Raw genomic sequence first — 15301 nt, forward strand, 5'->3', positions numbered from 1 at the left:
AGGATGTGTGTGATGGGTATATGGGCACTCGACTATGGGATGGAGGATGTGTGATGGGTATAGTGCACTGTGTGTGCAGCTTACTGTATATGTATTTAATTCATAAAAGATTATTTTTCTGAAAAAAATGGCATGGGCTCCCATGCAATTTTTGTAACCAGAAGAGGGAAGCCGATGGCTGGGGGCCGATGTTTATAGCCTGGGACGGGGGTAATACCCATGGAGCTTCCCATGCTATTAATATCAGCTCACAACTGTATACTTAGCCTTTAGTGGCTATTAAAATGGGGGACTCCAAAAAAAGTGACGTAGGGTCCCCTATATTTAATAACCAGCAAAGACTATGCAAACAGCTGGGAGATGATATTAATAGCCTAGGAAGGGGCCATGGATACTGGCCCGCCAGGCTAAAACATCAACTCTCAGCCTGCCCAAAAAAGGCACATCTCTAAGATGCACCAATTCTGGCACTTAGCCTCTCTCTTCCCACTTGCTCTTTTGCGCTGGCAAGTGGGGTAATAGTTGGGGGGTTGGTGCCACCTTTGTATTGCCCGGTGACATCAAGCCCTGAGGTTAGTAATGGAGAGGCATCAATAAGACGCCCTCATTACTAACCCTATAGCCACATTGTAAGAAAACACAGACACCCAGAAAAAAGTCCTTTAATTGAAATAATGACACAGACTCCTTTAATAATCTCAATTAAACCATACTTACGACGTCGCCTAATTCCACCAAAGCCCTCGATCTCCTGTAATAAGCCAAAAATAATAAAACAACAATATCCATCACCTCACCATTGTTCTGTCTCACGCTGTAATCCATGTCTGGGGGAGAAATAATTTCCAACCTGGACGGTGCCAAGATGTGATCGTACAGGCTGAGAACCACTGGTGAATGAGCTGCTGCGAGCGCAGCCTCAGTGTCTAGTGGTAACATCACTTAAGCTCCGTTCCCAGCCGGGCTGCACTGTGGTGACCTTGGTGAGAAACCCCGCTAGCACCGTGAGAAAGTCGCAAGTTGAGGGTTGCAGCCCCCAGCTGTGAGTTTTGCCTGGCTTGTTATAAAAAATAAGGGGATCCCATGCAGGTTTTTTTAAATTATGTAATTACTGCACAGAATCAGCTGATGAATACTGCCATCATCTGCTCCTGCTCTCACTGTTAGGCCGGAGTCACACATGCGAGAAACACGTCCGTGTCTCGCATGTGAAAACCAAGTTCTGGCGCCGGCACTGTGGAGCGGAGCGTGCGGCCGCATAGCAACACATGCAGCTGCACGCTCCGCTCCCAAGTGCCGGCGCCAGAGCTTGGTTTTCAAATGCGAGACACGGACGTGTTTCTCGCATGTGTGACTCCGGCCTTATTAGCAGCAGCAGGTGTCGGATGATGGGAGCAGTTGTCCCATCAGCTGACACCAGTGACCGGAGGTAACCTGTACACCTCCGATCACAGCTGAGCGATCCCGCTGTCTTTTGATAGTGGGGGAGCTGCAGTTCTCTGATCGGCGGGGATGGTTTCACCGCCGTTCAGAAGCGGTGTTTGCCGCGCTGTCATACATATGACAGCATGTCAAACACTGTATTTTCGGGGCCCCCATTCAAGTGAATAGGGTTCGGGTCCACTCTGTTCAATGACAGGCTGTGTGGACGCATCATGCAGCCTGCCATCTAGAGGTAGCAGAGCTGAGTGTGACTTTTCTGCTGCAAATACGCTGCAAAAAAACCGGTCAACCTGAGAATTTACAGCGTTTCACCATCCATTCGAGTCAATGGGTGAAAACGCTGTAAAAATGCTGAAAGAAGTGACATGCCTTATGTAAAAAAAACGCTGCAAAGCACAAAATGCTGATGACAAAAAAAAAACAATGTGTATGAGATTTCTGAAATCTCAGACTTTGCTGGTAATGGAAAAAGCAGTTGAAAATTAGCATAGAAAAACGAATGAAAAACGCCCAGTTTGAACATAACCGTGACAGCAGGAGCGGATGATGGGGGGTATTCTTCAGCCGCTCTTGCGCTCGCCTAATTCCACCAAAACCCTCGATCTCCTGTACTAAAACTAAAATACAAAAAGAACAATATACCATACCTGCCTGTGGTTCTGACCCACACCATAATCCATGTCTAGGGGAGAAATAGTTTTCAACCTGGACGGTGCTAAGATGTGACTGTCCAGGCTGAGAACCACTGGTGAATAAGCTGCTGGGAACACAGCATCAGCGACTAGCGGTGACATCACTGAAGCTGCGCTCCCAGCCGGGCTGAACTGCGGTGACCTCAGTGAGATCCCCGCTAGCACCATGAGAAAGTTGCACAGTGCAGAGGCGAGTTGAAATTCACCGCAGTGAAATTATCCCGGTGAACTCGCCTCTGCATCGTGTGACTTCCTCACGGTGCTAGTGGGGATCTCACAGCGCCCACACCATTTTTTTTTCAGAAAAATGACATATACACATGTACAGTAATCTGCACACACTGTACTAATTGTATTTGTCACTGACATCTATATATCTACCTATTCTATTTGTATGTAATCCATGTCTTCTATCCTGTCGGCTCCTGCAGTGATTTTACAATACCGCGGCTTCTGAATTACCAGATTTTCTTCCATCTATCTATGTAATATACTGTATATACACTGTCACTGAGATCTATAAAAAAAAAAACCTTCCTTCTCACCCCCAATGGGGGTGGTCTTTGTTGTCCTCTCATTCTCGGGTCCTCTACCAGAGGCCTGGGAGTTTGAGGGTTCGTACGCAGGATCTTAGTTGTTCCCAGCATTGAGCTTTTCTGGACAGAGAACTCAGATGTTGCTCCTGGGATCTGTTGTAGCCATTCTTCCCACTTAGGGGGTCACTGCTCCAAGTGCTCCTATCACCACTGGAATCACTGTTGCCTTCACCTTCCATATCTTCTCCAGTTCTCCTTTGAGGCCCTGGTATTTCTCCAGCTTCTCATATTCCTTCTTTCTGATGTTGCGGTCACTTAGCTCTTGCACATCTATCATCATTGCTGTCTTGTGATCCTTGTCTACTATCACAATATCTGGTTGGTTAGTCAACACCTGCTTATCCGTCTGGATCTTGAAGTCCCACAGGATTTTCGCCCTTTCATTCTCCACCACTTTTTCTGGGGTCTCCCACCTGAACTTAGGAGGGAATTAGCCCATATGCTGTGCAGATGTTCCTGTATACAAAATTCCTGCTACTTGGTTGTGGCGTTCAGTATATGCTGTTCCTGCTTGCATTTTGCTTCCTGCCACTATGCGTTGGATGGTTTCTGAGGTTTCTATGCATAATCTGCACCTTGGGTCTTGTCTTGTGTGGTAGATTCCTGCTTCTATGGATCTGGCACTTAGTGCTTGCTCTTGTGCCGCTATGATTAGTGCCTCTGTGCTGTCTCAGAGTCCAGCTTTCTCCAGCCATTGGTAGGATTTCTCCATGTCAGCCACCTCCATTATCTGTCGATGGTACATCCCATGTAGCAGCTTGTCTTGCCATGGCGCTTCATGTTCCTGTTCTTCCTGCCAGATCTTGTGTTGATGCTGCCTTAGGCTTTCTCTCAGCATCTCATCTTTTGGTGCCATTTTTCTGATGTATTCCTGGATACTCCTTGTTTCATCCGTGATGGTGACTTGGATGCTTATCAAGCCTCAACCACCCTTTTTTCTGTTGGTACACAATCCTTGGGTGTTAAGGCCCCGTCTCACATAGTGATTTACCAACGATCACGACCAGCGATACGACCTGGCCGTGATCGTTGGTAAGTCGCTGTGTGGTCGCTGGGGAGCTGTCACACAGACAGCTCTCTCCAGCGACCAACGATCAGGGGAACGACTTCGGCATCGTTGAAACTGTCTTCAACGATGCCGAAGTCCCCCTGCAGCACCCGGGTAACCAGGGTAAACATCGGGTTACTAAGCGCAGGACCGCGCTTAGTAACCCGATGTTTACCCTGGTTACCAAAAAAAACAAACACTACATACTCACCATCTGATGTCCGTCAGGTCCCTTGCCGTCCGCTTCCTGCTCTGAGTGCCGCCGTACAGTGAGAGCAGAGCGCAGCGGTGACGTCACTGCTGTGCTGTGCTCTCACTGTATGGCAGCACTCAGTGGGAGCAGGAAGCGGACGGCAAGGGACCTGACGGACATCAGATGGTGAGTATGTAGTGTTTTTTTTTTTTTTACATTTACGCTGGTAACCAGGGTAAACATCGGGTTACTAAGCGCGGCCCTGCGCTTAGTAACCCGATGTTTACCCTGGTTACCAGTGAAGACATCGCTGGATCGGTGTCACACACACCGATTCAGCGATGTCAGCGGGACCTCAACGACCAAAAAACGGTCCAGGCCATTCCGACACGACCAGCGATCTCACAGCAGGGGCCTGATCGCTGGTACGTGTCACACATAGCGAGATCGCTACGGAGGTCGCTGTTGCGTCACAAAACTTGTGACTTAGCAGCGATCTCGCTAGCGATCTCGCTATATGAGACGGGGCCTTTAGACTTCGGGTGGCGATATTCATACATTGTGAGGAGCTTTCGTGTCTTCACATCTGCAGCTTCCATCTCTTCTTTATCTGATAACTGGCAGGTCAAATGTATTGATAGCACGGATTTTATTCTTCCCATTGAGCTGGCTCTTCAGGACCTTGTTACCCTTTGATGGTATTTGGATGTTACTGCTTTCCTTGCCTCCTCTAATGGTTACTGTATCCCTGTGGAATGCTGAGGTACTTGTAGCATGTCTGTACATCTGCTATCTGCCCTGCTGGTAATTCCACTCAATTAGTCTTGACTACCTTGCCCCTCTTTATTACCAACCGGCCGCACTTCTGCAGTCTGAAGGACATCCCGATGTCTTCACTGTAGATCTTGTCAGGTAGATCAGTGAATTGATGTCTCGTTCATTTTTCGCATACAGCTTGATGTCATCCATGTAGAGGAGGTGGCTGATGGTGCTTCCACTCTTGAACTTGTATCCATAGCCAGACTCTATAATTATCTGACTGAGGGGGTTCAAGCCTATGCAGAACAGCAATGGGGACAGTGCATCACCTTGGTATATGCTATATTTGATAGTCACTTGTGCTAGTTGTCTTGAGTTGACTTCCAATGTTGTTCTCCATAGCCCCATTGAGTTTCTGAGGAAGGTTCTAAATTTCCTGTTGACATTGTACAGAGCCAAGCATTCACAGATCCATGTGTGTGGCAATGAGTCATAGGCTATCCTGTAGTCAATACAGGCTGTGATGAGATTGGTCTGTCTGAATCTTGAGTGACTGCTCTATCTACTAGGAGCTGGTGTTTAGAGCCTCTGGTGTCAGTCCCAATGTCTTTCTGAGCTGGATTCATGTACTGGTTCATATGGTTCTGTAGCTTGGTGGCTATGATGCCTGACAGAAGTTTCCATGTTGTTGTAAGGCAGGTTATTGGGCAGTAGTTGGATGGAACTGTTCCTTTGTGAGAATCCTTCATGTTCAGCACTGTTCTTCCTTGTGTTAGCCAAGCTGGGTGGTGGCCTGCTTCTAGCAGTTGGTTCATCTGCATTGCCATGCATTCATGTACCACTGTTAATTTATTTTACCAGTAGGTGAGGATCATGTCTGTGCTGTCCAGCTCTTCATGTCCTTGGCCCGTTGTTGGATTTTTGCTTCTGTAATGGTGACTGCTTCCTGCTCTAGGTGGTTGCTGTGTTTCATTCTCAGATATTGCAGCCACATTGCAGTGGTGTTGTGTTTTTTACACTTTGGATGGTTCTTTGGAGAACAGGACATATATCTTCTTGGCCTCAGCTTCTCTAATGTATCTACCTAGTCTTGCAGCAAGTATTGTGAGCCGTTGTTTAGCAGTCTCTTCAGTTGGGGTCAGGCTTTGTACTTGTCCAGCTTGGTCTTATTCTTGATCTTTACACACTACTGTATTTCTGATAGTTGGCTGACTTCCCTTCGTGGCACCTTGATCTTTGTCTGCAGTCTTCTTTTCCAATGGGAGCACGTACTTTTGTTGTTCTTGCTGGTTGTATAGCCAAGCATTTCCATGATTGCTGAAGAAGTAGCATAGATCAGATTATTAGTTTAAGTTATAGTGGTGGTAGGTATTGATGCAAGAGCTGTTCTGTTGGCATCCTCTAGCATACTGTCTGGTGGTGTTTCTTTGCTGAGCCTTGGCAGTCGACCTCTGGTATTGATGGTATTTAGTTTATCTAAGATCTTCTGTTTCAGACCAGCTGCAGTGCACTCTAGTTTCAGGGTTGGATCAGAATCTTCAGGGGGTTGCACATGTTGTTCTTCCAGGTCTTCATGTGAGGTGGATCTGCAGTGCAGTTGATCCATCTCAAGTTGTGATAATAGCTTTCTCTTTATGATATTGAAATGTTGGGTGACTAGTCGTTTTTCAGTTAGGGGACATGCAGGTCTTGTATCCATCCAGAGTTTCCGCATATGCTTCATATATCCTCTCCCATTTCATCTGCTGTTACTGTATCATTTCATCAGATCCAGGTTCTCTTGCCTTGTCCATGTATGGTTTGGTCCAGTAGCCCTTTTATCATCAGATTGTCCTGGTTCCTCAACATCGGACACGGACCTTGTTAATCCAGGCAACGTCCGAGCTGGCATGACTCTCTTTGCTCTTGACACTCTTGTTTATTGAGGTAGGCAGCATAGTGTTATGGACCACTACTGGTATATTATGTCTGTCATTGGGTCCTACTCCGGTATCACACAATCAACAGAGCTAGAATCTAGTAAACAATCCCAAGACCTTTATTTAGGCAAAAATACGAAAGGTCCATATACGATCCACCACACAAAGGATAAAATAGTCCACAACACGAATACAGTTCAGTAATAGGATAAAAGTCCAACAATCCAGCACACAGAGGATAGCATAGTCTTCTTTCTCTCTGAGATGCTGTGAACACATCATCATTCCACACAGGACTCATCTGTGTCTCACCTCCCTGATATTTTAAGTCTCCCTCCTCATTCACAGGTCAGGAGGCGGAATGTCTCAGGGGCTCATTGTTTCAACAAGCTAGGTCAACATGTCATTAGCATATTAGCAAACAATACAGTGCTGTGGGGGCTGATATCAGATGGCAGCAACAGCCATTCATCAATTAGCAAATAACTCCTTCTACAAGAGAACACCATGAAAATAAGTAAAATAGAAATATACACAAATATGATACCCACATAGCATATCACACTATCACAATGTCCAACAGGGCAGAGCCTGGATTTGAACCCCAATCTCCCACATTGGTGGCAGTGATTTTACTAAACGCGGCACATATATTGCCGGCTTCTATTATATCTTTTACCGAATGTTACCGACTTTTTCCGATCTTAAGAAAAATGCTCATGTTATCGATCATGAATCCGAATGTACCATATTCGTGCCGAATTTATGTTTGGCAATCGTTGTCCGAACAGATTTACTCATCTCTAATTATGGCCACCACAACCTGCTACACAAAATAAAAAGCTCACTCAGTATGGAGGCATTTACAGTCCACCACAACCCCAGTATAATGGCCCCTACCAGCCACACATTCAGTATGAGAGTCCCAACAGCTCTTCTCTTAATATGATGCCCCCACAATTCCTGATATTTGAAAAAAAACAAAACACATTCTACTCACCGAACCAGGATCCTGAGGAGCGCTGCTCTGGTCTGTGCGGTGTGAGTACTGAGGCTCCATACTACAGGTGTGATGTAGTGACATCATTGTGCCTGTAGTGCATGGAGTCTCAGACTCACAAGCGAAAGCTGAATGGAGGATCAGGAGCTTTTGACTCCCTGATTCACTAATCTATTCAGTGGTTTCACCATCATGGGACTGTGGATATCACTGAAATTGTGATGATGGGAAGGAGAGGATGACCAATACCACACCCCACCGAGCCCTGTCAATTCATAGGCATCATAGCAACCGATTGAGCTACAGTTTTGGACGATACACTCCTGCTTATCCAACTATCGGATGGTAAATATCTCATAGATCCTGGGTTCATTAGTATTTGCACCAAGAATGAGGTTAAGTGAGTGTTTTTATTAATTGTCGGTGGTCGGAGGTAGTTAGTGAGGTGGATACAGGGGTGAACCTAGCCTCTCTGCTGCCTGAAGAAAAGTGCAGAAGCATCAACAAGCCACCACTGCACTAAGCTGGTAAAATGGCGCGTCTTCCCCAACAGACCAAGCCTCCTTCTGCCAAAATGCTTAAAATTGTCTGGGTCACATAGGTACATATCTCACAACTTTGCTCCTATTGAAGCCCCCAGATTCCTCATTCATTGCCCCCATAAAGTATTATGCCAACAAAGGTGCCCCACAAACACTATGACCCCCACAATGATTCCTCCACACGCACAGTATGATGACCTTACTGTACCCCCTCAACTATCCCGCCACAGTATGATCCCCAATTGTGAGCCCCATACAGCCCTCCATACTGTATAAAGGACCCTCTCGTACAGCACCATGGAAGTAATGGTGCTATATAAATAAATAATAATAATAACTACGCACAGTATAATGGCCCCAACACAGCCCTCCATAAAGTATAAAGGCTTCCTCATAGCCCTTTAAGTATTATCATGCCCCCACAGAGCCCTCCAAATATTAGAATTACTTCCATATAGTATAATTCATATAGTCCTCCATATAGTATAATGCACTCTCCATAGTCCTCCATATAGTATATTGCCAGCGTGCGAGATTGTATCAAAGGCAAGGATACAACCTTTGACGTATAAGAACGCCAAAAGTGGTGAAGTGGTTAAATTACGTTATATACAGCACAAATACTGGACAACACAGGCTCATTACATACACATCATACAGTCACACACATCATACATGTCCTTAGTACACACATGCTAAATAACGGATGCACAGCAGGTACACATCATATATACAGAACATGCATGCAGGACAAGTATATATATATATATATATATATATATATATATATATATATATACACGCACACACACAGTACAGACCAAAAGTTTGGACACACCTTCTCATTTAAAGATTTTTCAGTATTTTCAGGACTATGAAAATTGTACATCATCAGTGTGGAGTAGGAAACTGGCTATTAGGAGCAGTGCCTAGTAAAAGGACTATAAACATAAGGATGAATGACCTCGGGGAGATCAAAACATCCAACACCGCAGAGACACCATCACGTGTTTCTCAACCAAGCAATAAATAGCCAGGTCTTTCACCGGGAAGGAACAACCACGAGAAGGGCAGCATCCAATAAAGGAAAACCACCTATGCCAAAACATGGTATCCATCCACAGACAGCTGTTTCGGGGTATTTGGATGGATTGTGAGCCTTCACGGGCAGGGTCCTCTCTCCTCCTGTACCAGGTATGACTGGTATTGTTTAAGATTATTGTACTTGTTTTTATTATGTATACCCCTCCTTACATGTAAAGCGCCATGGAATAAATGGCGCTATAAGAATAAATAATAATAATAATAATACCTCCACCTGCAGAGCCGCACTCCACATATATGGCTGCTCTGTGCGCACAGGACCTGTGATGAGGTCACAGGGGGAGGAGTCAGGGGTCACGTGATCCGCAGTGAAGACGCTACATGGAGACTTCTCCTCAGTCAGTGACATTCCCGCCATTATTCGCCCTCACTACTGGCACAATCACCTCGCGCCGCCTTTTCTACACAATGTTCTGTGTGGAATGTAACGTGTGATTTCTCTGGAGACAAATAGACCCCACACATGAGGGGATTATCACCGGTTACCGGACGTCTAGTATATGGCGGCATATGATTGTGCTATCGCCTCCACACCAGGAGCTAAAATGCCGAAATCTCACTTATTTAACCCCTTCCAGTGTCCGGCTAAGGGTCATATATGGCCATGCTCCTCTCCAGTCACTGTGGGGTTTGGTAATAGGATGGAGGGCGGCGTCCATGCTTGGACTTCAGAGAGAGTAATAAAATCACAGCTCACCTTCCCTGTCCTTTACCCCTTACACCTGACCTGTTTAGCCAATTACCTGGAGATAAATGGTTTTACAGACTTAACGTGAGAGGGGCATATAACCTTATACGTATCGCCATGGTGACGGATGGAAGACCGCACACAATACACCTGAGGGGCAGATTGAACATTTGATGCTGCCATTCGGGGTAACCAATGCTTCGCCAGTCTATGAAAATGTCATTAATTATATTTTTTTCTCACTGATTGGTGGATTTGTGGTAATTCTCCTGGATGATATATTGAGTTCCTCACGTACTCTGGAGGAGCATGGTGAGCATGTCAGACAGGTTCTCCAGGGTCTACGTGACAACTATTTATATGCTAACCTGGAGAAATGGCAATTTATGGTACAGCAGGTCCAGATCTCAGGACTTTTGGCTTCTGCATTGGGGTTTCAGATGGACCCCGTTAAGGTCCAAGCAGTCCTTGATTGCTTCTAAGCAAGTAACCTGAAAGCTTTACAGAGATTTCTTGTAGTCGAGATACTGAGGAACAAACAAGCGAAATATAGGGTCTTATCTGATAACAAGATCTAATGAGAATAGAGGAGTATTACACTCACCTGATAGAGCGGCACCTCAGCAACATGTTCAATGCATAAATCAGCTGCTGCAGGACACGGGGCCAAAGACCGAGCAGAATAGCTGATCCGGGTATAATGTGTCTGTACCTGCACTGCTGATGAAGACTATCAGATATGGAGATTTCCTTAAAAACGTTTATTCCAATAGGTTTTCAAAGTCAACGCGTTTCACAATCACGCAGGACCTCTTCCTCAGGACAAACCTGATAGCGGATGAACACGTCAAGCTTGGAACGTTTTATATGAAGTCTTTATGAAAAAAAAAAGCCAAACAAAGCAAGATATGTTAAAGTTCATGAGAAAATCCATCAAACAAAGATAAAGTATGGTTCGTGAAAAAGACAAAAATCATTTACATACATTAATTATATTAAAAAGTACTTATGAATGAAGTGAGGTCACCTAAACGAAGGAATAAACATGTATGTGATGTGAATGAGAAAGTTCCTGCCAGTAAATAAATCATTTATAAATGGTGTTATTGAGTTCTGTCAGTAGTTTCCTATATGAGATGTGACCTGGTGTTCTGTAAGGTTCTGAAGTCACAGGTATAGTGGTGTAAAGCTGGGCACCACTAGTGAACTGGATGGATCAGCATTGGACTGAAAAAATAGGATTTTTGGGAAAGAATCCACTGAAGCAGAAGACAAATCCGTAACCCAATGGTTAATAAGTAATAAGAATGAATGTCAGCCTGGGGTGTTACATAGTGAGAAATGGAAGTGCTGACAACACAAGAATGTGATTGGATCTTGTATGTGACGGCTGTCTATTCGAAGAGCGCGTGTTGGTTCCTGGTCGCGCCTGTTCTGGTAACAGGAGACATAAACCTAGTGAGCATGTATCGGGGTCAGCTACTATGGTGGAAGCTGATAGAATGTGTAGTGAATGGGAGTGAGGGAAAATGAGGGAGGTGTTCATGAGGTGAATAATGCGATTCAAAGAGCGTCGGCTGATCACTCAGGCTACAGAATGGAGGATCCATTGGAGGAGCTCTCTGGATGCCAGAGACAACGAAAAACTAAGGGAATGAACTACACTAGTGATGAGCGAGCATACTCCGTAATGCTGGTTACTCACCAGAGCATCGCTGTATTCGGCGAGCACCGAGCATTTCCGGGTTTGCTCGGCAGGAGTTCAGGTCCCCGCCCTGCATGTTTGGCACTCTTTAGAGAGCCAATAAACATGCAGGGATTGTCTGCCACGCACTGTAAGGCTGTGTGCACACGATGCGGATTTAGTGCGGATCCGCAGGGTTTTTTCTGCGCAGAAACGCTGTAGTTCCGCAAAGTGATTTACAGTACAATGTAAATCAATTGAAAAAAAAAAAGCTGTGTTAATGGTGCGGAAAAATCCGCATGAAAACCGCTGCGGATCACTTCTTTTGTGTGGAATTGCAGCGTTTCTGAACCCTTCCATTATAGAAATCCGCAGAGGTAAAAAAAACGCAGAAAATCCGCACAAAAATGCACAAAATCTGCATAAAAAAAACTTCAAATGTGCACCTGCGTTTTCTGCCAGGAGATGCGGATTTTGTGCAGAAAATTCTGCACCCCAATCCGCAACGTGTGCACATAGCCTAATGCCATAGCCATGTTGGTTGTGGCATTACAGTGATTGGCTGGCCGCACAGCATCATCAGGTCAATAAGAGACCTGGCCTCGCCCTGCTCGTCACATTGAGCTCAGACAGTGTAGGGAGAGCTTCTGCAGAGATCGGGTCAGATGTGGGGGGTTTTCAGTTAGTGAGGGTCTACCATCATAGAATCCACAAATCCAGCTAAACCAACAGTCCTTCTAAGGACTAATTATGGAGTATATAGATTGCAGTGCTAGGTAGGCAGGGGAGTGTATATGGCTCTATACATATCAGTGCAAGTCCTGCAGGCAGTGTATGTGGGTATATAGATATCACTGCATACATCAAGAGGGTCCATTCCATTACTGTCTGCTGCCCCCTATTACATATATACATTGCCCCAGGTATCAGTGGCCAGGAATAATTTTTTTTTGCATCTTAATCCTGATTATTTTATTCCAAAGCAATCCAGAGTCCTCTTTTTCCTCCATTTGCATGTTGACACTGCAGACTACAGCCAGATCCTTTTCATAGTTTAGCATAAAAATCCAGCTATTTTACACAGGTTTGCCCGTCCCAGCGATCACATCTGAGTGCGCAGAAAATTCTGCCAATTTGTGTGGTACTGTAAAAAATTTTTGGAGTGTTTTATCCAATTTCTTGACACGATTTTTCTGCACAACAAATGTTTAGCTGCCAAAAAAACATTTAGCAATAGGTCAAATATTTTAAACTGAGTTTTGCAAGCCACACGGATCGCATATCATTGTGCTTAAAATTGTGCCATTTCAGGTCTCCATAGAATCTTTTTTTGTTGTGCCATTGCCTTCTTAGGCTGGTTTCACACTGGCGTTTTGATCTGCAGCGTTTAAAAAAAAAACGCATGTGGTGAAAAAACGCATGTAAAAAACCCACTATTAATAGAATTAGCTAGGGTTAGGGTTAGGGTTAGGATCCCTAGGGTTAGGGTTAGGGGTAGCTTTTTATTAGAAGAATGTCCTGGTCACCAGGTCACTGATAAGCCACCCCCCACCATCAAGGTGATAAAGGGATCCAAACCCTAACCCTAACCCCAAACCTAACCCTAACCCTAGGGATCCAAACCCTACCCCTAACCCTACCCCTAACCCTACCCCTATCCCTAACCATAACCATAACCCTTGGGATCCTAACCCTAACCATAACCCTAACCCTAACCCTTGGGATCCTAACCCTAACCATAACCCTACCCCTAACCCTAACCCTAACCCTAGGGATCCAAGCCCTAACCCTAACCCTAACCCCAGGGATCCTAACCCTAAGGGTTAGGGTTAGGGTTAGGATCCCAAGGGTTAGGGTTAGGGTTATGGTTTTCTTGTTTTTTGTGTGTGTTTTCTTGTGTTTTTTTTATAGAAACTCATGCAAACGCATGTGCTTAAAAACACATGCGTTTACATAGACAGCAATACATTTTTTTGCCGCAAATAAACGCATGCTTTTTTTGCGGCAAAAAAACGCCGCTAGAGATTACTACATGTTGCATTTCTGCAACTAAACGCACGCGTCAAAAAACGCATGCGTTGCCAAAAATGCGTCAAAACACACTCTAAAAAACGCATGCGTTTTTTAATGTTAAGTATAGAAGAAAAAAAACGCATGCGTTTTTTAGCGCTAAAACGCTGCAGATCAAAACGCAAGTGTGAAGCCAGCCTTATTGACACAATTTTCCTGGCCAGAAAAAAAAATACAGGCCTGATATTTGAAAGTGGGCTATCTGTCACACGCCTCATCTATCTGTGGGCTACAAATTGTGGCATTTATTACACAACCAGAGAACATGTTACCAACAAAACAGGCAAAAAAAGGGGCTGATTAACACAAAATAGTGCGAAACAGTCCCAGGCCTACACGAAAGGCCACCCACTCCATGCTAATACTAGAAACAAAGAGGATAAAGGAGTATACTGGGTATCAAAGTTTATTAAATATACAATGTATAAATACATGCATCAATTACAAAAATATAAAGCATAAATAGAAACTACATACAAGGTGCATAAAGGATGAGGACAGAATTTCCCTCTGGTGAGCGGGGCCCAAATGGTCAATCAGTCTGCACAACACCGCAGACTAGTGATATACATAACCGCAAGACGCCATGTAGCTGATAAGTGCAATAGAGTGACCGCAGTCACTACTAATAAGCACCGCAAGGCATGCTTACCGCAAAGTGGAGTGGGCACACCAGGACACCAGGCTGGGACCAGAATAAAAGAGACCCCAACGCGCGTTTCGCTTGAACGGTAGGCTGCTTTCTCAAGGGGATAGAATAGAGTAGCCGAGAAGGACCTTAAAAAGGGCCGGGCTCTGAACATGTGACATCTCACATGTCCAGAGGCGGCCAATAACAAGCGGCAACGTCGGCGCACGCGCAGATCAGATCGCAGGTCCTGTGGCCAGCAGCAGCGCTCAGCGTCACAGCGTGTGAGCGGGGTAAGCCCCGGTCACACGTGGGAGGCAATGCTGACGCCGCCCTGGAGCAGGAACCGGCGGGTCGGACCGGCGCACGCGCACTGCCACCAATGTAAAGAAATGTACTGAAACAATCAATCAGAAAAACATGCAGAACACAGCGGGGACATGGCCATACATGGGAGACAGAGATATGTATAAGGGTACGCAACAACCCATGCATTACACAGGGAGCAGTGATATACAAGAACAATCAATAATATCACACATAAGATATTAACCCTTATCCGGCTGAATAGGTACAATTGTAACTATTCCGTTTTAAAATTGCAATAACTTTTTTTTGAAAAGACGTAGAGGGCTGAAATTTCATGACATCTCTACATTTTTGGTCCAGAATATATTGGCCAAATTTCAATAAAATATCTCCACCCACTTCCGAGATAAGGGGTCGAGATCTTTTTGCATCCATAACAAGCTGCATAGGTACAAATGTACCTCATATATTTTGAATGAAGATAATGCAAGGGAAAAAGCATAAATTTTTTTTTAATGATAATGCTATTTAACTATTATAAACAAGTAAAAAACTGTTCATTTACATTATAAAAGAAAATGTAAGAAACTTTTTTTTATTGATTTTCTTTGCAAGTAATGCATGTT

The 15301-nt window shown here is 44.8% G+C and overlaps 1 protein-coding gene across 1 annotated transcript in view; it reads right to left on the reverse strand.

Moving 5' to 3' along the window:
- The window catches only part of LOC143766809 (uncharacterized), a 29324-nt gene extending 19760 nt beyond the window's left edge, over nucleotides 1–9564 (reverse strand). Inside the window, exon 1 of the mRNA XM_077254775.1 lies at nucleotides 9505–9564. Within this exon, the coding sequence (XP_077110890.1) occupies nucleotides 9505–9531 (27 nt within the window). The 5' untranslated portion in view covers nucleotides 9532–9564. The remainder of the gene's footprint in view (nucleotides 1–9504) is intronic.
- Nucleotides 9565–15301: the final 5737 nt, after the last annotated feature.

This window comes from Ranitomeya variabilis, chromosome 4 (genome assembly GCF_051348905.1).
Source record: "Ranitomeya variabilis isolate aRanVar5 chromosome 4, aRanVar5.hap1, whole genome shotgun sequence".
In the NCBI taxonomy this organism is placed as follows: Eukaryota; Metazoa; Chordata; class Amphibia; order Anura; family Dendrobatidae; genus Ranitomeya; species Ranitomeya variabilis.